At 41.9% G+C, this 27,260-nt stretch overlaps 1 protein-coding gene across 4 annotated transcripts; it reads left to right on the top strand.

The window, feature by feature from the left end:
• Positions 1–1,211: 1,211 nt before the first annotated feature.
• LOC118780282 (la-related protein 4) lies at positions 1,212–27,020 on the top strand. 4 transcript variants are annotated; one of them, XM_036532701.1, is made up of 18 exons: positions 1,212–1,287; positions 1,424–1,664; positions 8,059–8,200; positions 9,330–9,476; positions 10,070–10,157; positions 10,811–10,947; positions 11,550–11,653; positions 12,093–12,203; positions 12,394–12,447; positions 13,633–13,845; positions 14,745–14,848; positions 20,959–21,000; positions 23,693–23,890; positions 24,570–24,621; positions 24,823–24,984; positions 25,174–25,298; positions 25,612–25,819; positions 26,376–27,020. In XM_036532701.1, the coding sequence occupies exons 2-18, from the start codon at positions 1,551–1,553 to the stop codon at positions 26,742–26,744; spliced, it is 2,370 nt and encodes a 789-aa protein (XP_036388594.1). In that variant the 5' UTR covers positions 1,212–1,287; positions 1,424–1,550; the 3' UTR covers positions 26,745–27,020. The 4 variants fall into 4 exon arrangements, with proteins under 4 accessions (XP_036388594.1, XP_036388593.1, XP_036388595.1 ...); XM_036532700.1 differs by having other exon boundaries at positions 1,227–1,664; XM_036532703.1 differs by lacking the exons at positions 1,212–1,287; positions 1,424–1,664 and adding an exon at positions 5,883–6,241.
• The last annotated feature ends 240 nt before the right edge of the window (positions 27,021–27,260 follow it).

Raw genomic sequence — 27,260 nt, 5'->3', positions numbered from 1 at the left:
TCATGTCCACAGACATTTTGCCACATTTGAATTGTTTAATGTTAATGATTGATTGTTTGAGAAACTCATTCAAATCAAAGTCACACTCAGAGGGCTTTCTGCTGGTTTCTTCAACCACACAAGGTAGTTGACCACAATGATCAATGTGTTTGATGGTCTGCAAGGTTAGTGAAAAACATTTTACAATGCAATGTAACATTTTCAGTTATCCTATTCCCATCCTAAAATCCAACTCCTCATATATCTGACCATTTTTGTTCAAGCATGTAATATTTTTCCTTGTATAATGTCCTTTTTCCAGATTAAACACATACAGTATATGCAGGATTTCCCACTTCTCTATACATCCAGCTCTAGACCTCCTTGCCCTTATTTTTATATTATTCAATTTCAGACTAAAGTTCAAAGGGTACACTTTTCTCCAATGAATTATTTTTAAATGGTAGATGCAATAACCTTGAGAAATCATTATTAATATATGAGTACGTCTTATTTTCATTTGCAGAGCCTCTTCCGACTCTACCTGGGCTAACCTGTCACACAACTGCTGATTCCTGTGTGCTTTTTGTGTTTCGTTTTCGTGTTTCCGCCTTTACTCTGGCACTCATTGCGCTGTTTGAAGTCGGATCTTATTAGTTGCCCTATACCCTGTAGCTGTATAAATTAGATAGTACTGTGTCCTCAAACAGACCTTGCTCTCAGCTGAGAACTGTCTCATTGTGGAACTGTACACATCCTGTCCCCGTACTGTCGCTAATACTTATTGTATACACTTTTGTACGTCGCTTTGGATAAACGCGTCTGCTAAATAAATAAATGTAAATGTAAATTAAACCATTCCCAGGTGCGTGAAAAAGTAGCCATCTGTAATGTACTCAACACAACGTGGACACTTTGGTTGTTCACCTGACGTTGCCTCCTCTGCCACGTTTTAAAGAATTAACTTCTTATTATAATACCTTGCTATTAATGAAACCGAAAGTCCAAAAAGATACATTTTGTATTTTTGTTATTGTTCAGCACATTCTAATAATGTTGCATTCAGTATATTTTTATATTCTTCTGTCTCACTGTAATAATAAGAAACCGATCTGAATTTGGTTTAAAGGATTTATGTAGGAAAAAACAAACAGCACACGTGACTTTGGGGCGGTTGGAACACCGGAAGGGGAAATGAGCGCGTGGTTGAAAGTTTACCCACAGAGGGCATTGAGAGGTCGCGCTGCCAGTCGGGACGGTGGCGGACTGTGAACGTGTGTCTGTCAATAGCGCTTATTTTCAGTGAAGGTGCGTGTCCCCTTCGGTCGCCCGACAAGGAATGCACTCCGCGGCTCAGTGGCGCTGACACGAAATTAAGAAGGAATATTAAAGACAGGCCTTGTTGTCATCACATTCGAGTTTCCTTTATAATTTATCTCTGTAGGTAGCTAAAACAAATCGCAGAAGACATCAAGTGATTGTTGCATTCTCCGAGTGAGAGGGGAGGCGAGGGGGCGGCAAGCGGGGAGACGGGAGAGAACGACGGGGGAATAGTGAGCCTGGAGCGGTCGATGAGTTCGGAGCAGGGCGGAGAGCCGCAGAAGCAGGAGGAGGCTGAGCCGGGACCGGACACCACAGGAGAGGGGGAGAGAACGGCCAAGACCGGCGGAGACCAAGGCGGCATGGTGAGCTGGGCCTGACGCTGCATAGCAGCACACAGTCTCCACCCAAAAAAAATCTGATTTTTATAGAACCGGCTTACCCGAAATACAAGCTATCTAACTACAAGTGTGACTTAGCAAACTGCGTAGCACGATTACTGGGTAGTTAACTACTGGACACAATCTCAGTTGTATTCATTGGTTAACCTAGTCTAGCTAGCTAGGTCATCGTCATTAGCTTGCTGGTCACTGCTCTCACTCGCTGGCCGTACTTAGCTTTAGCCAGTGGTGTTAGCCTTAGCTAACTAGCTTGCGGCTTCGACCTGCTGGACATCAGTCTTTTGAAATATGCCATAGCTAAATTATCTAGCTACAGGTGTTTACTCAGCGCGACGAGCTAAATTAAAATAAGAAAATCAGACTGGTTCGCGTGACAGCGGTGCGGTTGGGACGGTATCTGGCTAGCTGCTTTGGTTATTTAGCTTGCTAGCTACAGCTGCTATCTTGGTAGTTGGCCACCAACCAAGATTAAGGTAGCAGGGTTAGCGAGCTATTTTTGTCTTACATTACTGCTATAACGTTAACTAATTATATAACTGGATAGACAGCTTTGTAAAATAGCAATACGTTTCTAGTATGGCTAAACTAGCAGTATGATTCCGAGGCATATTTTGATGCCTATAAGGGTAATTTTAGTTTGCCATATGTTACAATGAGCTAGGCCTAGCTAGCCTTGGTGAACCACTAAATTCGTGGCTTGGCTGTACAAAGCTGTCGTTGCAGCTGTTTGGATTGCTGGCCAGCCACATGCTACATCTTAATCACTTGACAGTTAACTAGCTGAATTAGGTGGTAGCAAGACATCGGGCATTTTACCCTTCGCTGAAGATGGGTTACCATCGATTATGTGCAGCTGGCTGGTTCATGTATTTTCTGAAGGATGTTAGCTACCCTAAGTTAGCTTTCTTGAATGAAATGTTTGTTGCATGCAAGTAAGCAAGTGAACATCTGCTGGTACAGTATTATTTTCTTTTAAAAACGACATCACTAGCGCACGTTACGTGCAATTTTAGTCATTTCGTATGCATATCTCGTCTGTCAAAGTGTTTATTGGGAGTTAGCGATAGCTACACTGCTAGCTGACGGGTAGCGTTGGCTTGCTAGTTAGCGTCCATGCTGCCCACTTTCCTCGTGATTCTAACTAGCTCAACATATCCATGATGCTATTCAACCAGGCATTTGGCTTTAAACGCTACTCTCTGACGGGGACAAAACCACAGAGTGTGTACTAGGTCATTTTCAAGAATTTTTATGTGTGTACTGGCTCTGACTGTAATCGGGAGAGATAAGAAATCGTGTAGGTTTTGTTAATGGTGATGTTTGCTAGCTCATTATCTGGGCTTGTAGCAGAGAGTAGTAGTCAGAAGCGGACTTTGGAAGTGTGTTGCAGATTTCTTGACTAATCTTTGCTTAGTTAAATCTGAACGAACGCAAGCTGTAGTGCTAGCCTTTTTAAATTTACGTTTTACTCTGTGGCACTGTTGGAAACCATAACGTCCTTGAAGTGATCGTCATGCCATCATTGAAATATACTGAGGTTTGTATACAAACATTTGCACGGGCTGGATTCTTCGTTTATTTTGGCAATAATACAGTATGAATTTTAATTGTGTTAAAAGAAAACAATGCTGATTAGTGCTTTAACCTACGAAGTGATTAACTTGGTTTTTCATTTACTGGTCATTATTTTATGACACTGAGTGGTCACATTTCCGTCTACAACAACTGTGGTAACGTTATTTAACACCCGTTTTTTCTCCGGTAGTATGTGCCAGTCTATTAGCAATCCTCCTGGTAGATCAACATTTTCCTGCATTATTTTTTGAGGATTGAAAGAAACTGACAGGTCTCAGGATGGGCTGTATTGAGATTTTACTGAACTATTAACATGTTATCTTCTGAAACTGACTTTATTCATTATGAAAAGATGGAGATTCTAGCTTGATTTTCCTGAAGTTTTCACAGATTCCCATTTCAGATCAAATAATCGTTAAATGTTCATCATTACATTACTCATTTGTGCCGCCTACACAAGGCATTGGGGATTCTTGTTGGTTTTATTGGTTTTGTTGAATTTTTTTTTTTTTTTTTTTTTTTGCTCCCGATTTTGTCTTAGTGACCTGGCTCATTTTATACCCTCATACAATCAGTCTGTAAAAATGCTACCCTGGTATCAGAGTGTATTTGTTCAGCTAGTTGGTTTTGAACACAACTTTTCATGTACTTTATACATCATGCTTTTTATGTGGTCTTGTGTAACTTTTGGTTTGAAGTGTTTGCCTCAGTGGTGCCACAAATGCATTTTATGCAATATAATTCACATTTTTGTATTTTTTTATTATAATTTCTTATATTTGTTTTGTAGATGTTTTTAAACATGGTAACTTTGCAGCTTGCATTTTTAATATTGCCTGTGGATATAGCTGGATATATTTACTAATGACTAAAGCAATTTAGATCATTTTCATTTTCTTTATTGGCATTTAGTAGACACTCTTATCCAGAACAACTTACATTGGTTACAAGTTGTTTTTTTTTTTTTTTTTTTTAGTTTTTTTTACAATGTTATCCATTGATACAGCTTGCCCAAGGGTATAGCAGCAGCCCAGCAGGGAATCGAACCAGCAACCTTTCGGTTACAGGTCTTGCTCCTTAACCACCATGCTACACTGCCACCCAGATTAAGTACTTTATTCAATGATAGGATAGTGGTGGAATGACAACCTTCAAGCTTTTGGTAACACATCAAGTTCCCTAAGTGTTAGACCATACTACTGCCCCAGAGAACATGAACAAGAACACAGGAGGACAGTCATACATTCTGACCTTAAATATGAGTACTGAGGTACATATCAGTCATGTTCCTCAACAGCACAGAAACAGTTCACAACTGGGGGTACACCTTTCCACTTCCATTGTAATTCACTGTCCTGCTACAGTGTATGAACATTCTGGATTTAGGAAATCTTTCACAGTTGCTTAGAGAGAAGAGAGTTGAGAGAGTTTGGTTACTCAGGTTTACTGATGGCTTGTATTCACACATGTAGGCCAAAGTGGTCTGTATGTTCAAGTCATACTTTGTATCATCATTCTGCTGTATTCAGGGGATGTGCATTTTGATTAATCTGACATTCTAACTTAATAATGACTCTACTGCCACAAGATGTGTATCTGATTTAATATTCAGGAAGGAAAATTAGTGACATCAGTTACTTACTGGTTGTTAAATGCCAGATTAATAGGCTGTCTATCAGTATTGATGAGTGAGAAGAAAACTAGATTTTTCTTCATTTTTGTATAGGAGTATTGATGCAGGCAATGGATTAATGATTTTGTGGTTTAGTATTTGTTATTGAAATGCACTTAAATATGCACTGCCTCACAGAGATTAATGTATGATCTTGTCTTCAGCCCACATGGACCCCAATCCTGTTAACCAGTTCCAAAATTGTAAATGGCAGAATTTGTTAATTATCTGGGTGTTGTATGATCATTGCACATTCCGAAATTGAAAATCAGCTGGCTTGGCCTTAAGTCTTTGCCAGAATGTCTTGCTGGAAAAAGAAAATGATGACTAGGAAAATACATTTTGATTAAGTTTAAAAAAGTTTTAAGTTTGTTTTCCATAATCACCCATTTGAATGTGTCATTTTCCAGACTATAAGCTTGTTGTCAGAAGTGTGTACAAACATCTAAAAAGCTGTTAGCATCATGGTAATGGATCAGTTTGTGAAAGTTATATTTTTGTGTCGACAGTTGTCGTTAGGATCAAAATGAGTTTGTAGCTCGATCCTTTTTTTTGGGAAGGGTTTAAATTTTACGCAGAGGTTAGAGGCAAATTGTTGGATATGAGCAAGAAAGTGTCTCTATGCAATATTACGGCGTGCTATGTAATATGTGTGTATTTTTATTTATTTAAACGGGGTACTGTTTTCCGGTGTTGGCTGCCATGTCTGCTTTTCACCATGTGCTCTGCAGTTCACTGGCGGCAGCAGCCATGCCGCGCGGAGGAGGTGGGGATTAAAGTCCGGAAACAAGCGCCGGCACGCTCAAAGGCATGTGTCCCCAACCACTGACCCAGGGACAGTTTACACGCTTTTAATCCTTTACCGACATCATTGTGCAAGAGGTGGAGACGGATCCAGGACCAGCACAAAGGGGCAGAATCCTTCGAAAGGCTCAAATCCACAAAAACGTTAATCGAAGAGTTTAACTGTGCCAATGGCGACGCGAGGAATTTGGGTTTGCTAGCTATCTAGTGTTAAAAGTGGAGTAGTGAGCTACTTAGCTGCCGATAAGTGTGTTTGTGAGCGTGACGCGGTTGGAGGGCGGGGTGGAGGCAATGACTGAGCGAATGGGAGGCCGATGAACGGCCGATGAGGGCGCTTTTTTGTAGCGTGAACGGCTTCTGGAAATATTCCGCCCTAATTCAGATCAAATTTATCTTCTAAAACTCATTAAACGGGTTAAGGACATCAGACATCCTATCATCGCAATCTGCATCATTCAGTGGCGAAAAGAGAATGTTGTTGTTCGTTGAGGTAAGTATCTTTTATACTACGATCAACTGTGCGATGTGACCCGCATTCACGCACCGAGGCTTCAAATGAGGAGAGGCCATGTGACAGTCCTAGCCAGTTATCGCAGTGGAGGGCTCCTGGATACAAACCCTCAACACCTATGCAAATACCACTCTGATCGTTGCAGTTGTTGATTTGGTTATAAATTTTTATTTAATTGAGTGCACGGGTTGTGTCAACGGCAAATGCCAGTACATTATGTAGTTAGATGGTCATGATTTGACTTTAGTTTATCGCGGACTGGGATTACGTCACTCGAGTCTTTATGTTTGAGCATGCGCTGCTCGGGCTTAGTCATGCTGGCCATATCAAAAGTGAAGTGAACGCTGCTTGAAAGTAGTTGAACATTTTCAAATTATTACATTACATTCTAAAACGTGAACGGGAGTGTATGATCAACGTTTAATTTATCTTTGACTTTGGCAATATTTCACTGCTACCTGCATAATATATAGTATATTATAGGTTATATTTTGTGCTACCTGTATGGTTTAAACCGATACAGGTCAGTAGGCCGTTGACAGGAAAGGTATGTTTGTAGGCACAGCATTTCCTATTAAACTTTGGTTTGTAGCATGTTGCATCGATACTACTATTAGTGTTTGATGCTGTTGTATGTAGTACGATTTACGACATTAAAGAGAAACATAACTACCCTTGAGTGAGATGGATGCCTGTTATTTTTTACAACTTCTTAGTCTTTTTGATTAATTATATAAAGCAAAAAAGGCTATGGCATAGTATCCAGACAACAAACTTCTTTTTACAAGTTACACCTAAATAGCTACCGAGCAACTAATTAACATGGGAATAATTGAACAAATCCAGAAATGAGAAAGTATGGAGACCCTTATTTATCTTGTGGTATTTACTTCATCTTGATTAAATTTTCAGATGTCACCCTTCAGACTTCATGCATCTTAACAGAGCTAGAAGCGACAGTAAACTAGCTAGCTAACTGTTACGTAGCCATAAAACTTTGACTATGAGGCATAAAAGTAAGTAATATAACAAAAGAAAAACACTGCATTAATCAACCACAAAAGCAAAACATCCAGCTATATATTCGTGCATGACAACCCATTTAAGCCGTGAATCTGCTCTTGTGCTGTATACAGATGCTAAATTTCAATTTTTCATTCATTTGAAAAATAAAAATTAGCCAGCTTGCTAGAGGATTTCTCTTGAAAGGGTGTTTTTAGAATTATGTCAGTGCAGCTGCCTGCTCACAGCAAAGATGAAGGCCAGGAAGGAATTCTACAGGCTGATTAGAAGACTTTAGTCGTGGGCACTATTGCTTTGTGTTTTGATGCAGTATTACACCAGTGCATTATCAGAAGTGATGTGAGCTGCTACTTTAAAAACAGTGGTAGACAAAGGGGCTAGGTGGAATTCCAGCTGGGATGTTGTGCATTAATGCATTGCATTAAGTGAGAAAGCAGTTATAGAGAACTGGAGGTTGGGTCACAGTTGTGATTCGGTATGAAAAACACCATTCATGAACATTTAATTAATTTCTCCTGTTTGAGAACATTTAATTACTCATTTAATTGCTTATTAGTTTACCACAGAAAGGTCTGTACTTGCCCCTAAATCTGTTTTCCCATTTTTCATTTATGAACTTATGACTGTCTTCCTTTCTAACTTTTGATTTTGGTTGTGACTAGTGGAAGCAGCCTAATTAATTATCTTCTCTGACTGAACCTCTGGAGGCACCACTAGAGGCCAGCAATGAAGTCATGGTCTATGTGAAACTTGCAGTTTAATTTTTTTTTTAGGTCACCTCAAAGGGAGCAGGCTTGAATCCCAATGCCAAGGTGTGGCAGGAGGTCCCTGCAGCCCCCAGCAACGTTCCTGTAGATGGCAGCGAGGGCTCTCATTGGCCTCAGACTGTTCCCTCAACTGATGACATCACTGAAGGTGAGATAGCGTGGTGCACATTTTACTGTTGGACTGGTCTTCCATAAATTACTACAGATAAAATGTAGTGGACTAAAGAACACTGCACATATTTCTTCATGGAGAAGCATAATCTGGATGGAAATAATTCATATTTGGTGCTAAATGATTGGAGAACAGAGAGGTATAGATGTGAAATCAAAACTCATGAGCTCTTCCCAGTGCCCAGCCTTTTTCAGGATAGCTTGACCATCACTTCTGGTTCCTCCTAGCCTCTCGAACTGCATGATGGGACTTGCCTTTTCTAAAAAAGGAGTACTTCCTTTGCCAAATGTGCCATCATTCTTCTCTCATTATGTAGTAATGCAATAATGTATGCATCAGTCATGACAGTACCATTACTTAACTGCATGTTCCCAAAATCCCCTGATTGTTGCACATTATACCTTTCATTACTATTATTATTGTTGAAAAGTAGTGATATCCATTTGCCTGTTAACTAACTAGCTACCAGCTTGTATTATAGTGCCTGGTTGCTTCCAGACAGCTAATATCCCGCATGTATTAGTCTGTAATATTAGGTAATTGGCAGTTCTCGTTTTCATTCACTGATAGCTAGTCAAAAAGACCCCAGTGTGAAACATTGACAAACAAAAGTTCTCCCTCCTCCCACAAAAATAATGGTGTGTCTTTCTGGCTGGATAGGTTAGTTGTTTGGCAGTAGATGTTGGTCTTATGAGTGTGTGTTTAGTCTGCAACAGCAGCTTGTATATAGTCTGATAAATAGAAATTCTTTTAAACCAAACCTGGCCACATTGAATCCAGTTGTCCCCAGAGCTACCCACTTTCAGCCCCACCTTACTTATATCAAGCTGTAGGTGGAAAAGGCCTTGTAAGGACTTGCATTATATGTGATGTCCTTTAAGTCCTCATACATGAGTGTCAGGATGTGCAGTGTATTGCATGTGATATTGTGACTGCTGGAAAAATCCTACTAAAGTGGATTCCTTGTGAATTTACTGTACTGGGCAAATATAGGTGTACTTAGCCATGTGTGAGTGGAAAGAGTGCAGCGCTTTGTCTTTAGTCAGGCCTCGGTGGTTTTGTTGCTTTGTGTTCTTACCTGCCTGACTGGTTCCTCCTCTCCCAGGTTACTTGGAGCCCCCTGCCTCTGAGTGTAAGTCCTGCCTTGTGGGGTTCAGCAGTCCCACGACACCCACTGAGAGCACTATTAATGGCATGGACCCCCCTCCAGACCTGGTTTTCACCCTCTCTCAGCCCACACCTGGGACAAAAGGTCAGTGTAGTGCCAATGTGCTTGCTGCACTCTCGGACACACTACAGACCTATAACCACAGTGCTGTCCTTGTGTGTAATGAGCTGTGGTGGCCATGGGTGAATGAACAGCAGTCTCTCGCATGTATTTTTCATGTTGCTCAGCTTGCCTGCTCTCACCCTAAAGATGCTGGTAGCATTTTTTCTTTACATTTTATTTGCTTAAAGAGCCCTCATTTCCTGGGACATGTGTGTTACTTCTATGGATTACCTATATAGCTTTGAAGCAAAGGGCGAGAGCAGTCACCCCACCTGGCCTCGAACCCGGGTCTACGGGGTACCAAACATGCGACTTTGACCGCGACACCAAAGAGCCAGGCTCTTTGGTATGGCAGTCAGAGCGCATCATCAACCGTAGTGACAGTTGAGTAGTGACAGCACTCTGCTGTCACTACAGTTGCCCTTCGCTACAAGCTTGGAGTATATTACAAGGAATTTGAGTAGATAACTTGGCTCAGGGGTAAGAATGCAACACCCCACTCAGGATTTGGGCCTACTTGCAACTACAACCACTTGAGTGGATAGTGCCTGAATGCTGTTTGTGTGTTTTTGCAGTGGAGGGCCAGCTCTCTGAGGAGCAGCCCATTTCGACAGAGACCTTGCGCGAATCCCTCAAGAAGCAGCTGGAGTTCTGCTTCTCCAGGTGAGTGTGTCTCCGTGTGCACAGCGGCGCTGCCTGCATCATCCCACTGAGGCCTCGGGAGATGTGAAAGGGCATGTCCTCAGCAGGGTGGAGGCTTGCCTTGAAGATGTTAACTAACTGATGAAGCATTCCTACAAAAAGAGTCCATCTTGCACTTACCATGTTGGTATCATGTTTTTTCTTTTAAATGAAGGCTTAAAACACTCAAGAAATGACCCCACCCCTAACACTACCTCTGTTAAAGCTTATACAACATGTACTACATGCTCTAAGAAGCTGGTTTGGTTGGCAGTTTCACCATGTTCAGTAACATTTTGGAGCTATGTTTTCAGTAACACTACATGCATGTATATTTTGTCATTTAGCAGATACCCTTATCCAGAATGACTTTCAGAGTGCAAGCACAAAGTGCATTTAACAAAACAGCATGAAATGTTGGACGAAGCAAAGACACTGCTAGGCATATTCAGACATGTCAGTGTTAGATTTTTTTATGTCACTACATGGGTCTGTTTGGTTGGAAATGGGGAAAAATGCCTGTAGCCTTGTGTGGTCAGCCAAGGTATGGGTCCTGCAGGACTCTAGGTCTTTGTCCCCTTCATTTCCCAAGGACTCTGGTTTGCTAATGCTACCTGCTGGGTCCCATTCCTCAGAGAGAATCTGTCCAAGGACCTGTACCTGATGTCACAGATGGACAGTGACCAGTTTGTCCCTGTGTGGACTGTCGCCAACATGGAGGGCATCAAGACATTGACCACAGACATTGAACTCATTCTGGATGTACTGAGATGTGAGTATTTGGACAGCCTTCTGTAAAAAAAGTGTTTTCTGCCTGTGGTGGTGCTGGACCACATGGGGGAGGGTCTTCTCTCTGGGCCAAGTAGAAAGCCTGTTTATTTGACATTTTGTTTAATTTGAAATGTGGATGTCAATGTGGTCATTAAAAGATCCAATGGTATTTAATGTCATGAGTAGGGGGGTTCCCCCTATGTTCTGGAAAAGTTTTCAACCTCACTGTCTAATCATGCCCCAGTTAGGAAAGGAATCCTTCCTTTTCCTGATGTATGGAGTATTTCCTTGTGTAAAATTGCTGCTGTGCATCATTCATATGGGGGCTATGTGCCTGAGGGGAATGAAATGAATCATCCCCCTGCCAAGCACATATGTGCCATAGAAGTGTGAGTAATTTTATTACACAACAGTGCACAGGTAAAAGCCAGAGATGTTGGTTGCTGCACAGGAAACTTCAGGGAGTTAAGAATGATATATTATCCCTGTAGCATCACATCAGTGATGTGATGCTATGCTGTAGCATCACATCAGTGTCCTGCAGTTCTGTTACTCACATGTGCTAATGTTCAACCTGCATATTGATTCCCTCCCTGTGTTCAGCGTCTCCCATGGTTCAAGTGGATGAGAAGGGGGAAAAAGTACGTCCCAACCACAAGCGCTGCATCATTATTCTCAGGGAGGTGCCTCAGACTACGCCAGTAGAGGTACGAATGGGTGGTACACCACCTGGAATAACCACCTCATGCACACATTATAAAAAATAAGGGGAAACAACTCAATCTGTTGCTGTTTACCTTCATTGTGTCCAAACCAAGTGTCCCATGTGGTTTGTTTATTTCTTAATTTTGTCTGCCTGCTTTTAAACCAAAAATTTGCGCTGTGCAGAGATGCCTCTGAAGGGCGCTAAACAAAAAGTTGAAATAAGACAAACTAATCTGTCGATTGAACTGATTGACTCATTGAACACAACAATCCATTATATATGTTCAAATGTTATAGGAAAAATGAGAAATAAGGCTTTTATTTTCTATGCATATTTGTGTAAAATAATGGTGTATGGTAAGACTTTGGGCTTTGATCACATTCTGCCAGAAATTAATGCCACCAGTATGTAATTAACCTAATCTCTCCTCTCTTTTACAGGAAGTAGAGTCTCTCTTTAAAAATGACAATTGTCCAAAGGTGATAAGTGTCGAATTTGCGCACAATAACAACTGGTACATCACATTCCAGTCGGATATTGATGCCCAACAGGTAAGCTGCTTGCTGTGGTTCTGTAGTCCCCATTGCACATTTGCTAAGCATTCTTCAGATTGTCTATTTTGCATGAGTGTTAGTTTTTAGTGTGAAATGGCAGTAATTGTATTCATATACTAGGAATGATTTGCTACCGTGTGCACTGACAAATGGCTACTCAAGGTGAACCTTTTTCCTTTTTCCACAGGCACACAGGTATTTAAGGGAAGAAGTCAAAACTTTTCAGGGGAAACCAATCATGGTGAGTAGACAAGTAACTTCCTGGTTGATGGCAGCATGATGTGGTGGCATACTGTGTTCATGGTATGTAAGCCTGTCACAGAGGCCTCAGAATGAATGGCAGGGATCAGGTAGGGGCTGTATATATACAGCACGTTAATGAGAAAGGAAAGGACCAGTTAATGTCTACCCTAAGCTAGTCCAGCAGCCTCACTCATTTCAATAGTCTTGACGGGTATTATAGTTGTGTTGTGTGAAAAATGAAACACCTTTTTATAATGTCAATCATAATTTAGCAGTTAAATGAATGTGTCTCTTTTGCAGAGGATCCTAATCCCCTTCCTGTATGTCTGCCACTAGTTTTCAGTTGGCTTTGTTTATAAATGGCCAGTCTTGGCATATAGTCTTGTTTATCTTTTCCTGTCAGCCTTTAACATTTCAATTAGCTTTGCTGATCTTAAATTCTATTTTTAAGGCATACACCACAGTCATTTTGGTTTGTATGTTTTTTCTCAGATGATAACTTTGGATATTCTGTAGGGTTTAATGAGTAAGTCATGGGGAAAAAAAATGATCTAAGAAGTATGTTTATAATGATTGGATCCCCCCCCCTACCCTATCACATCTAGATGACACTATATTAATCACATTTTAATGTCTAGTAATATTAGCCCCTCTGTGATAGTCAGTATCTGACTTGGAATGGTGCTGACTTGGAATGGTGCTGTTCTGCTCTGGGGTCTTTATCTCTTTCCATCCTCTTACTCTAATTGGGTGGGTGTTTTTCAAGGGCAGATCCGTTTGGCTCATGTGACACATGTCAGCCAATCAGATACATTGTGTGTGGGGTTCTTTTTACTGACAGCTGTGTCCTGTGTCGTCTTTGCTCAGCGTAACCCCTGCCCTACCTCCCTCTCTTTAGCATGTTAACACCACCGAGTTTAACCATACGGACTGACACTTAAGTGCAGCTCATCTCTCTCTGTACTCCCCCTTCCATGCGTATTCAGCTAAAACTCTAGGCCGTCTGTCAGTGCTGACTTTCCTTTCTGGGCTTTTGCAGCATACAAAGGGGAAATCAGTGCATTTTTCTTTTAAACATCCTTTTACCATGCAGCTTTATTTAATAGCACTGATGGCACCTTAGTTCTTAGTCCTTAGTTCTCCTCCTGTCATCTGTTATCACCTTTCTCTTCCTCCCTCCTAGGCAAGAATAAAGGCCATCAACACCTTCTTTGCAAAGAATGGTTACCGCAGCCTGGACTCCAGTGTGTACTCCCAGCAGTCCCAGTCACAGTCCCAGTACAGCTCACCGCTCTTTATGCAGCACATCTACAGCCCCCAGCAGCAGTACCCCCTCTATGGAATTGTGCCCCAGACCTGGACTCCTTCCCCAACACCGTACTTCGAGACCCCTCTGGTGAGACTCCATACTCAAAGGCGTGTGGTCCCACTTTGATGGACAGCTGTAGCACTTCACGTTTTCTGTTTGTTAATGAGGAACCACAGTGGACATCAGTGAAAGCACTGAATGGTAACACAGCTGAATTGTCAGTGCCGTTGTACTGGTGCAGTGCAGATGGGCCCATTGCTGTCCCATGCAGAGGACTACAGCTCTGCTGCACCTCCAGTCACAGCTACAATAGTACCACCTTTCACATTCACTGGACATTGTCATTTTGAACAGAATGTCTACTTCTTTGTGTTAACCACAAAGACTGATTTAAGGCCTTGAAAGTCAATTAATTGGACTAAGCATTTACAACTTTGCCTATTAAGGACTCATTTCTTGATGAGTACTGCCCATTTCCGTCAAGACACTTAGGACTTTTTTTTCAAGCACTGAATCTTTTTTTTCCCCATCAAAAACACCTGAACCTCTGTTATTTTGTGTGTTCTATTGAATAATGTGTAAAGTAAAATTGTGGTCACTTTTCCTGAGGAAATGAAAGCTCTAGATCAGGGGTGTCCAAACCTCTCCTGGAGGGCCACTTGTCCTGCATGTTTTAGATCTCTCCCTGCTCCAACACAGCTGATTCAAATGATCAACTCGTTATGAACTCCTGAAGCTGCTGAATAACAAACTGATCATTTGAATCAGCTGTGTTGGAGCAGGGAGAGATCTAAAACATGCAGGACAAGTGGCCCTCCAGGAGAGGTTTGGACACCCCTGCTCTAGATGCATTTTAAGTGTGAAGGATGGATTGGTTATTGGGCTGAGGTGTTAAAGTGCACAGGAGTGATGCTTTAAGTGTTGAAAAGCTTCATTTCTGTGTGTGTGTGTCTAGCTGCTCATTCTGTTCTTTGTTCACGTGACAGGCACCCTTTCCCAACAGTGGATTTGTGAATGGATTTGGCTCTCCTGGCCACTACAAAAGCAGCTCTGGCTCCATCAACATCAATCGGCCTTTCAGCAGAAACCGGTAGGGCTTCAACCAGTCTCCAACTGCATATGCACTTAAGACTGGCTTACTTTAATTCACATTATAGGTAGCTTTGGTATATCCATCTAGAAACACATAACCTTGTGGGATACTATACCTGACAGATGATATTAAACGGGTAGATTTCAGCCAGTTAGAAATGTGTTGTGTTCAGTTGCTCCAGTAAACTAAACACCTTTCTTGTATCAAGCACCCATCAACTTCCCGCAGAATTTTTTCACATTTCTGCTTATGTATAAAGCTGCTGACTCTGTCAAAGGTTGATGAGTGAAAACCGAAATGATCAGTAATAGGGATGCAACAAATAATCGACGTAGTCGGCTAAAATCGATGACCAAATTAGAATTCAGTTGTCGAATAGTTGGTGACCATCGCGTGTTTTTCATGCTGACTCGGAATGCTCAGACATGTAGCCTAAGCGACGTTGCTTTACTGGAGTGAACAATAGAGATGGCAACAACTTCACGACCAAAGACCTCAAAAGTGTGGCAGCGTTTCACTCTTAACCCTTTCGCAAGTAACTTATTTTATGCTATGTAGCACGCGTGTTAAGTTATATGGTTCGTTGTGTTTTCATTAGCGTTATTAAGCTTCTCATAGTTTTCAGTTAGCATTTGCTATATTTTTGATGTTAAATCACTGTTTCCTCAAAGCTAAAATTAGCTAGAATTTTTCCATTCTAGTTTTCTAATCGCACCAGTTTTAGCATACGCGCTAAACAGCTAATCACACCGGTGTGACATTTACATGCGAAAGGGTTAACTCTACCAAGAAGGTTGTGAACTGTGACCTTTGCAAACCTGACCTTGCCTGGTATGGGAGCACAATGTTAAAAGCCATGTTCACGTTATGAGCTGTAACGTTTTCTATTATGAAATACATTTTCTCTTGATCAATAAATTGTTAATGACGTTGAACATACAGTGTAGCAAATAATAACCTATTATTCACAACGACCCTGTTCACATTCTTTGTAAAGTTAGAGCACAAATGTGTAAATAACTTTACAATGCTAAACCAGAGCCCATCTGCTATTTAGAAATTCTCTGCTTCTACGTTGCATCGTTGTCACGGCGACATTTATGGCTGGAGATAGCGTTGCTGCCGAGTGCACAAGTTTAGAGTACACCAGAGAATTTGATACTTTCTAAATTGCAAAAGATTTCTACAACGCGTGCGTGCCCAATGTGGGTTGCATTCAAATTAATTTGAACGAGTTATGGGTTTGTTGGATCTCGTAATGCTACAATGGATGGCTTTCTTTAAAGGAAGCAGACTTGTACTCCCCAGCAAGCAACTGCCCTCACTGAATTAGTCTTAGTAACCATTCATTAAAAGATGTATTTTTGAATGAAGTTTTCATTTTTATTGTCTTTATTGTTAGTTAGCATATGCCTAAAACAACCTCAAGCTAAATTTAAATGTCGATAGATAAATATCGACATGTGTTCAAAGGTAATCAATCACATTCAAAATCATGCCTGTAGGTTAATATCATACACCTTCCATCAATGAAAGTGATCCTGATTAAACCCAGATTAAAGTCAGCTGTTGCTGTAGGATTTGCTTGAATGTTTGGGGCTGTATCCTACTGGGAGAGCTGTGGGCCGCAAAGAGTTGCCAAAGAAACTGCGAGAGCTAATTGTTGTACCAATCAGGAGAGGTATATAAAAGAATATCAAAGACACTGGATGTACCATGGAGCACTGTCAAAACCATCATCAATAAGTGGAGAAAATGTGGCACCACAGAGACATTGCAAAGGTCAGGACAACCCTCCAAAGTTGATGAGAGGACAAGGAGAAATCAGGGAGTCTACCAAGAGGCCAAAAGCAACACTGAAGGAGCTTCAGGAATTTCTGGCAGGTACTGCAGCCGGTTGCACCAGCAGAGCGTAAGTTCGATCTTTATCTAGTTTGAACGTAAATTGGCACTACGTTCGAATTTACAAACAACTAAAAGTTATACCGTTGCACCAAATCACATACGTTCAACGTAGACTCAAGTTATATCTTAAAACTTATACCTAAAACTAAGTAGGTGCAACGTCCGCTGTAAAAAAACGTTATTAAATTTGGATAAATTTAAATTTGAATTTTATGCTCCTTGTATTTGGCTAGTAAAATGACAATTACTTCATGAGTGAAATTCTTTTTTCTTGGTCTACGTTCACCAGACATGGCCAAGCCTGAAGTAGTATAGGCTTGGGTATATGTTGATGTCACTTTCCCGCCGGAATACACCTCCTCAGTCGGACTGAGTGGCAAAACATCCTGCAACTAGGCATGTCACGATACCAGAAATTTAGTAGTCGATACCAATGCCAGTGAAATTCCATGATTCTCAATACCCAATTCGATACCATGGGATTTATTGTTTTGTTTTTGTTTTTTACCATGTATTTCAACATACACTCCTTTATTAAAACCATTTGAACATTACAAAAAACAACAGTGGCATGTAGCCTTAAAGTATTTAAAACAAACAATACTGTGTTTAATTACAAACAATCAACTTTTTATGATGGTACAGCATTTCAGTTGCAGTACCAAACCAAGACATGAAAAGATGTAAATAATAATTTAATAAAAAGAAACAACTATTAACATTACAAAAAGAACAGTGGCATGGTATTTTCTGTGCCTCTGAAAAGCTTCTGATATCGTTGGCTGTGTATGTGTTTGCTGACTTTGCTCCTGCCTCTCCTGGTCGACATCCACCTCTGGCTGGTACTGTGAAAGGAAAATTATGAGATTTCAGTTATCAGGTATAGCTCAATGACTATAAGAAACCAGCCGAGGCTGCATACACAATGTACTAACACATACACACACACACCTCTATATACTCAGAGTGCAAGCAGTAGTTTAAATTTACTGACATGGTGACAGACCATTAGTCCGGAAATATTTATGTAAAACGCTAATGTTATATTTTGATAACAGATGGCACAGACTAAACAGTAAGGACTGTAGCCTACTATTACAAGCTATGGTTACATTACGTTAGCCTAAACATGGTAGCCTTTAGCGTTTAGCCATTGCAAACGTCGTATGGAACATAGCTGGCTACACAGCAATGCCGGCTGTCTCAAACAAAAATAATGGTAACGTGTTTTTCCAGATATCAAGGACAACACTTTGGATACGTTGTTAATGTAATGTTAACATGAATTGAAACTCATTCACCTTGAATTCTTTGAATAAATCTGGATGTCTGTCTTTGGGGTGCTTCGCTAAGTTGGATGTGTTTCCTCCTTTCGTCTGAAAAGTTCGATGGCACCGTTTGCATACTGGTTTTTGCGAATTTATTATTAATCCCTGATGATCGGCCTCGAACGCAAACTACTCCATACACGACTCTTACTGTTTTTCTTTTCGACGAGTCGAGGCGGATCCGTCGCTGCAGCTGCAGTTGTCGCCATCTTCCAAGTGTTCTTCCTTTGGCATTTTAACGACAGACTAGAACACTTCAGAATTTAGTTTATTGCCAAGTTGTAAGTTGCCCCAACAAGGAATTTCTTTTTTGGTATGATGGTGCTCCATACAAATACATGACTAAGTACAATGAGTAATAAAAGCAACAAGTACTGAAAAATAAACAGGCGTATATGCTGCCACCGTCAGCTCCGGAAGAATAACATCCCCGATACCTACGGTACTGTAGAAAAACGAGTAGCGTCACGTTTTCAGAATTTTGGCATCGACTTGGTACCGAAGTATCGGTTCTCGTGACATCCCTACCTGCAACGTGGCTGCGTTTAGTATGGGAAACTGCAAAAACGGGAGTAAAACAAATGATTATCTGCGTAAATTAAAGGCAGTTGGACTCGACAGTGATACTTACAATTTATCAAAGTACCAGTGGTCCATGGACATTGACATGTGGCCAGGAATCGGGCTTCCTGACATTTATATGTACCTGATTTCGATGCTGGGGCTACACAAAGCAAAGCCTGAAGGTATACAAAAGCCGGGACATTCTAAAACCCTTAACGTGCCTTAATGTTCCAAAACTGCGATCAATCACCAAATTTCTCTCGGACATCTCTTGTCAGAAACACTTCCTCCTGTCCAAAAATCAAAACTGAAATCCTAGGAGTATGGTCGTTATCTCACGTTATCAATCGCACAACAGCTCTTTCCCATTTTAGATGTTTTTTGTATTTTCGTGGCATTCAAGCTGAACGCTAACGCTGCCGCTCGGTAAGTCTTTCTGCCACTCAGTGGGTGTAACCCGCACTGACTCCACCCACTGTGACATCACATGCATAACCTATATATATAGAACACCATGGTCCGTTACACATTGAATGAAAAGTGAAGCATACGCTACGTAACATTAGCTAACAGAGTTGACAGGCTAGTATAACACATTTTTGTTGTCGCCAACTTGAACAATGTTACACTAAAGATTACGATAATAAGTCAGCTAAAGGTGAACCTTGATAACTTTTCTGTTACTACTGTTAACTGTTAACGTTGACTTACCTCTTATTGTTTCTTCGTTCTTGGGTAGTTTTAATGTGGTTTGCAACTCCGGTTGGCTCTTCTGTTAGTTGTTCAGCGAAAGTTATTACGCTAATTCAGTTACAATTTGTTGCTAGACAACCTTCAGCACCTCAAGAGAAATTGCACTCCACAAAACATAGTGAATGAGCGAATGCACACTGGTACAAAATAAATACACACAAGAAATGAATATGTTAATTACTTTACTTTATTGTAAAAAGCTGTCCTTGTAGCCTGGCAGCTATCAACAGGCTTGTATGAAAGGTTAAAAGAGGAAGAATTGTCTATGATAATTGTTACAAACTTGACAGACGTAGGCCTTTTTCCCCTCTGACTCTGTGCCGATTCAATTGTTCCAGCCTTCAATGACACATGCAGGCTACTGTGCACAGCAAATGTCGAAAATGCCATATTTTCTGATTACATTGTATGGTGCCGTTGATTGGCTTGAAACGATAGATACGTCATTATATGTAACAATATTTTGATTAACTACTAGTTAAGTTGCATCTTTTTAAGTGATCGTTGGTGGAGGTTAAGATGGACTTTACACCCAAACTTGCAATCGACCTTACGCTCTGCTGGTGCAACCGGCTGCAGGTCACTCCTTGCATGTGACCACCATCTCTAGTATTCTGCACATGTCTGGGCTATGGGGTAGGGTAGCAAGACAGAAACCCTTTCTTACCACATCCAAGCCTGTCTAAATTATGCCAAAGGATTCATCAGTCACCCCAAGCCATGTGGGGAAATGTGCTATGGTCTGACAAGACAAAGGTTGAACTTTTCGGCCTAAATTGTAAAAGATATGTTTGGCGCAAAACCAATAAAGCTTATCATCCAAGGAACACCATACCAATTTTGAAGCATGGTGGTAGTGGCATCATGCTTTGGGACTGCTTCTCTTCAGCTGGGTCAGGGACTCTTGTCAAGATAGATCAAAGTCTGATTTGCTGTACACAGCGGATCTCCTCGCAGTTTGTAGGAACTTGAACTTTTTTTTGCAAAGAAGAGTGGGATAAAATTCCAAAGTCTAGATGTGCAAAGTTAATAGTGACTTATTCACTTCAGGCTTGCTGCTGTAATAAATGCAAAAGGTGCTTCCACAAAGTATTAGTTGGGCAGGGTGTGCAGATATATGCAATCAGGGTGTTGTAGGTTTTCTTTTCACCCTAATAATTAACTCTTCTTTCTTTCTCTGGATTCTTGTTTGTTGGAAAGTCACATTAAAGATGGAAAGAGTCTGACCTTTATGTTGTTGTTATTTCTGTCTTTACATTTAAAAAATATTTCATAAGGGTGTGTAGGCTTTTTATTTCCACTGTGCGTGTGTGAAATGGCCAAAATGGTACCTTTCCATCAGCACGTAAACGATTGCATGGTTAGGGCACCAGAATGTGGCTCACTGCCAGAGCTACATCATATCAAGTACAGTCGCTGTATCAAGTATGTTACTCGGTCATCAATGGAGAATCTGCAGGATAGTAGCGGTGTTGAATGAATTTCCTTTTCCTTACAAATAACCAGTTCCCTCCTTTTCCAAATCCCTGCCCCTGTTTTCTCTTGTTGTCCCCACAGTGTTCCTCTCTATTCAAGAAAGAATGTAATAAATGCCTTCAGGTACTCCCATGAAGTCCTCCTGTCCTCATTGTGTCTTTCCCCTGATTGTCTCATTTTCCTCCATGCCACAACAAAAGGGTGCTCAGGGAACACAACATTCTGCTGCCACTTAGCATTGGGTTCTGTTTCCCTTCTTTTTGAATATCTGTAAACCAAAAGGCAGTCCTTTGAATGATGTATCTCATGAAGGAATGAATACACTAGAGTTTCAGCCTGTAATGGATTTTTTTCTGACTGTTTCCTCAGTCTCAGATTTTTACAAATTGACCTGATACACTTAAGATAACAAGAGGTCCTGGTGAGATATTGAATGTATCTATCCATCAATGGGTTGAATTTGCAAAATCTTGAGCAAGAAGGTCCCTGCAGGACTGTCAGCGTGAGTCCCTCAAGTTTACTTAGATACGAAATTCTACAACATAATGGCTGCTTTCTTTGATAGAATATTAGAGACAAAATAACCGATACAATGTGGCACATCTTTATTAGATCAGTTGGAGGACCCAGACTAGCCTAAAGCGTTGATGCATTGCCTTCTTAGAAACAGAAGCCTCTTGTTCCTTTATTCTTGCCAGTTTGTGAAGTGAACGGGAAATGAGTTTATAGGTATACACAGCAGAAAGCTGTGTGTATTTGTGCTGCACATTGAGTGTTGCCTCAAATATGCATCAGGTTTCCCTCCTCACAATTTAACAAAAATTAAAAAAAAAAAAAAACTCCTATATTCTTAGATTCAAGTCAGAATTGCTAAAGCTGATGCTAATTGGCAAAAGGTGGAATTATTGGTCAAAGCAGCTTTACTGGATGTTGTACATTTAGCAGACATTGCTTTAGGAATGTGGTAAAGCTTACTTTCATAATCTGATGTGTTTTAACTGTGAGTGTAGAAAAAAAATGCCCTCCCCCATTTATTTGTGTAAAGAGCATTTTTGTCATTTAGCCACTCACAAAAAGGGCATGTGGCCTATTGGTCAAGAGTGTCCGAAATTCAAGCCAATAGGGTATGAATGCTATATGTTTTACCATTCATAGTGGTAAACAGAGCTTTTGTTGTCACCAGATTGAAAGCTTCATGCACACAAGATACCGTCCTCTTATCAGCACCCTTTTGGGCAGGCAGTTTTGTCCCATAACTGTCCCCCTCCATCAAAGCTAACCAATCATTTTGTTTGTCTTCATGCTCATCCTATTAGTGATGCTACCTCATTGGGTTTTTTCCTGTCAATGAAAAGTCAAATGAGAGAAATATTCTCGCCCAGGTAGGCCCAGAGGGAGAGGTAGGTGAAATGTCAGATGTCTGTTGGCTGAGGCTTTTATTCCAAGCCTCAGTTAGTTCTCTAAGGAACTAATTAATGCAGTGGTTTTGGTTTCATTTGAGCAACAGTTCAGGTGCCACCCTGAATGGCAAAATCTAGTCATAGGAGAGTGAAGCTTCGGGAGCCCCATCAATGAGCGGTGATACCTTCTGCTGTTAATTCTCAGCTCATGACTCTAAACATTGGAATTAATATTAGTTTAGCCAGTCTCTATCATGCATTACCATAGCACAAACAAGCCATACATATTCTGCGCCAAACACTGTGGGCATGTCAGTTTCAAAGCCTCCATTGGCTGCCTGTTTCTCAGTAGTTTGTGTCAGCTCAGACCCGATGATGAGAAAGACATGCGCATAGAGGGATTCCAGGATGCGATGCTGAATGGCTTTTGGTTATCCCCCTCTCTTCTTCCTCTTTCACATCTTACTTCCTCTTTCTTACCACCTTCGACCCCCCCCCCCCCCCCCCCACTTCAACACTTGACCCAGTGAGCGGTACAATTGAAAACTAAGGGTCCGAAAGCCACATAGACCGCATGTTTGACAAAATGGCTGCTGGAGCACAGCCACATGTATACTCTGGCCATGTGTCTACCACACTCTTGTTCACTTAATCTCTTCACCAAAAAACTATGATTGGATCAAAGAAGTGAACAAATAATTACAATTGAAAAGGTCATCCAGTCTGGGCTTCATGAAGACTCCATTTCTCATCACTAGTGAAAGCAGCAGAGGCTCCATATATATGTCCAGTTAGGAAACAGTTTCAGTTCTTGGGCTCATTTGAAAGTTGACCAACAGCCTTGCTTGGCTTAGCCTGGAAAAGGATGCCTCTTACTGGGGTTCCTGTAATTCGCTTCACCCACTTCATCACCCAAAATGAATACCTTATACCCGCCCTCACAGCATTCACTGATAAGCAGTTACCCCATGTGCAGTAGATAGTTGTGATGGTAGTGATCTAATGTGGGGAAACCCCCCCCACGCCATCCTTTGGCTCCCCATCAAGGGAGAGATTGTAAGACTGTTCTACCTTGACTAGGGGGATTGCTTTTCATATGTCCTGTCTAGACTGCACTGTACCCTCATCTATTTGCATGCTTTTCTGTTTCTGAGCATGTTTCTAATCATCCAGTAACTCTGTTATAGTTCATTGCTGTCACCATGGCTCTGAGAATTTTGTCCATGTCATTCCACCAACACGTTCATTCTGCAGAGGCTGGTAATATAAAGAACAGGGGCTGGAGCTTGTAAACCTCTCCTACTAAGACTCGTGTGTTGGGTCTTACTGTCCCAGCATCGCATCTGGGTTTGAATGTCAGGAGGTAAAGCATTACTGTACAACTACCTCCCTCTCTCTGTCTACTAAATTAACAGGAACCACGTGAAGCCTCAGCTGAGGCCCCAGGATGGGGCCCCCCCATCTGGAACCCCTCTACCAGCAGTGGACGGTTCCCAAAGTCCCCAGCCCCCCCGGACTGGCCGATCTGAGCCAAACGCCTCTTTCACCCCAAGAGATGCTCATCTTTCCCCCCCTGAGATCAGTGATGATTCCAGTGCTGCCGGCAGGGGCAGGTTAGACCTAGCTGTTCTGTTTGTCTGCTTAAACTGAAGCGAGGACTTACATTATAAGTCCCCTGATCAAACACTTTTGGAGCTGACATGCTGTTTATTTGGCACTGTTAAGCCTTGCTTCTAAGACCAATGTCAATGAACAGGTGCTATTTCCACAGTGTGCTGCACCTGAGATTGATTTGGACGTACTCATAGGTTTTCCTTTTGTCATTTTAATAAAAACCTTGACTTGTTTAACAGTATCTCTGTTGCTTCTTAACTTGCGATCCTGTAGCACCAGCAAGCTCTGTATATCCTGTGGTTAAACATGGTCAGAGTTTTAAACCCTCCACTATCTGCCTGTTTCTCAGTAGTTTGTGTCAGCTCGGACCCAATGATGAGAAAGGCATGCGCATAGAGGGATTCCAGGATGCGAGGCTGAACGGCTTTTGGTTTTCCCCCTCTCTTCTTCCTCTGCCAGATCTTCCTCTATTTCTCCACTCTATCCCCCTCCCACCCCCCAAAAAAAAAAAAAAAAAAAGCTGTGATCCTCAACACCTGACCCAGTGAGCGGTAAGATTATGAGATCTGAGGGTCCGACAGCTGCGTAGACTACTTGTTAGACAAAATGGCTGCTGAAGCACAGCCACATGTACATTCTGGCCATGTGTATAAGCTGCTCTGATTGTATTCCTCACAGGAGAGGAGCGTACCGGGGGACGCGGAGGAGAAGAGAAGATGACCGATCCACGGTAAAGCAAAGCGGTCACACTGACCACTCTTGTGAGGCATTTCTTCCTGCTATGGCAGAAAAGAAAGGGTGGGAATTCAGTCTGGGAACTGAATGACATTGTGGTTTGCATCACAGGGGCATTCCCTGTGTAAATATAAACATAAACAGAGGAGCCTTGTCCTAAAGCACAGGCCTAACTATGAGTTTCCCCATCTTGCAGAGGCCACTTGCCCCAGCGGAGGTCAAGCTTCAGCCACCTAAGTTTGACCTGGCTGCCTCTAGCTTCCCTCCGCTACCTGGATGTGTGGTCAGCACGCAGGGAGGGGAGCCTGTGCTGGAGAACCGTATGTCAGACGTAGTGCGCGGTTTGAACAGAGAGAAGGTGAGAGAGGTTTTAACGTCCCAGTCCTTTGGAAATTAAATGGTGTGTGAGCAGTGAGGATACCAATGCTGCGGAGGACTGTGGGATTGCTTTCTCTCCAGTGTTATCTGGGTGTCCAACAGGCTGATGTTCTATGCAGTTGTCCTCTCTGAAATGCTAATGTCTATGAAATGTCTATGTCTTCTCCAGCTGGATGTGACCAAAGAGTCCGCTGTTGGTTCTACCACTGTTTCAGAAGATGCAATCCGTATGTCCACCCCTGCCCAGCCAGTCTGCAAACCCACCCTGCCCACATTGGAGCACCCTGGCTCCAGGTGACCTCTGACTCCTGATAGTGTCACCTGTGTTCCTCAAGGAGAATGGCAGAATAGACATTGGTGTAGTAAGATGTGGTAGCTCTTGACTTTGGGTTTTAAGCTCTATTCACAGGTGGGATGCCATTACCCTTAAGCAAAGTAATTAATTCAGTTAATACCCAGATGTGTGAAGGACTAGTATGTGTAAATGCAAACAAGGTTGCTGTGGTAAATAATTATGGTTAAAAAAATCACAATGAGTTTGCACAATATCAATGTCCCCTCTCTTCACTACTCTTTCTTGTCTGTCTTGCTCACTCTCTCTCCACAGTGCAAACTACCAGGAGAAGAAACTGGAGAAGCCAGAGCCTTCTATCTCAAAAGACACACCTCCAACCCCTGCCACTCCCTCAGGAGCAGCTCTACCTTCCCACACACAGACCCCTCCTACCTCCAAAGTCCCACGCACCCTAACTGGCCCAACCACTGCCTTACCTTTCACTGTATCGCCTGTCCCCCAGGCTCCAGTAGTGCACTCTGTACGTCCCCGTGTCATTCCATTTGTTTTACACAGTGGCTGAGGGTAAAGGAAGTTATATGCACACCAAAGAAGGGGGTACATGTTCGGGGAAACATACTGTCATAATGCAGAAGAACATAGACAAAGAACATACACGCTGAGAAAGACCGTATAGGCCAAAATGCACTTTTATAAACAGTGTGCCAATACATTCATTAAAAAGTGACTGCCATGTTAGCTAATACAATGCTGGCTATGGTTTACCCATTTTTACAACAGTATTTTGTATTTTTCAAATGATGAAACAATTTTGTTTTGATGGTGCATTCATATGCATTTCATTGCCTTGTACTTGTTACATATGTAATGGCAATAAAGTTGAATCTAATCTAATCTCATCTAATATGCAGTTGCAGTAATAGCAGTTTGTAACATATATTATTGCAAGCACAGTTTTTTTTTTTTTGCAAGATGATTCACCCAGTTATGAGAACCCTCTACTGATGCATCTTTCTTTCCCTTTTCTGTCTGTTTTCTTCCTTCTCTGGCTTTCTGTCCCCGCTCACTCCTGACAGGAGCCCCGCAAACTGAGCTATGCGGAAGTGTGCCAGCGTCCGCCCAAGGACCCGCCCCCTCCCTCATCAGGCCACGCCCCTGGCAGCACAGCAGCGCAGCCCCTGCGTGAGCTGCGCGTGAACAAGGCAGATGAGCTGACCCCTGCCAGCGGCAGCCCTGGCGAGCGGCAGGAAAAGCCTGCTGAGAACCGAATGTCTCGCGACACACCCCCGTCCCATCGTGGCCATGGTCCCCCCAAGGCAGGCGGGGCGGGTCTCAAACTGCGAGATCAGCAGAAGCGCCCCCCTTTCACCCGCCGCAGCTCCCCTCAGGGGGGCCTGCGGCATGCGGGCAAGGAGCAGAACATCCCCCCACGATCGCCAAAGTAAAACTCACATGAATTAATGAAAAATCAACACGTAAATAAGTACATATATAAATATATATATATAAATGAGTATATATAAATGGGTATAAAAAAGAGCAGTTGAAAAAGGTTCCATCTCCTTCTCCCTGGAAACATCTCCAAACGGTGTTTGGAACAGACTTGATGGGCTGGGACATTCCAGGAAAATGCAACAAAATGAAAAAAAACGATAAACTCAAGGAGATGATGAGCCAAGAATATTACAATCAATGAAGAAAACATCTCAGTTTCAGCGACTTCCAAGAATTTTTTTCTTCAGTTGATCAGTGTGATTTAGTTGAGATTTTTTGCTCTTTTTGTCTGTGTGGGAGAATGGGGGGGTGGGGTGGGGATGGTGGTCATTGAGCAGGGAAGACCTTTCAGCAGAGGCCCTTAACCATTGAAATACAATTCTCTTGGGCTCTTATGAATAATATGCACTAAGAAAGGAAGGAACATGCATATGTCATGAACATAGAGAAATATTACCGTAACGTGA

Source organism: Megalops cyprinoides, chromosome 7, assembly GCF_013368585.1.
Source record: "Megalops cyprinoides isolate fMegCyp1 chromosome 7, fMegCyp1.pri, whole genome shotgun sequence".
Taxonomy (NCBI): Eukaryota; Metazoa; Chordata; class Actinopteri; order Elopiformes; family Megalopidae; genus Megalops; species Megalops cyprinoides.
Note: the sequence above shows the minus strand (reverse complement) of the source record. Positions and strands in the feature narration are given on the sequence as shown.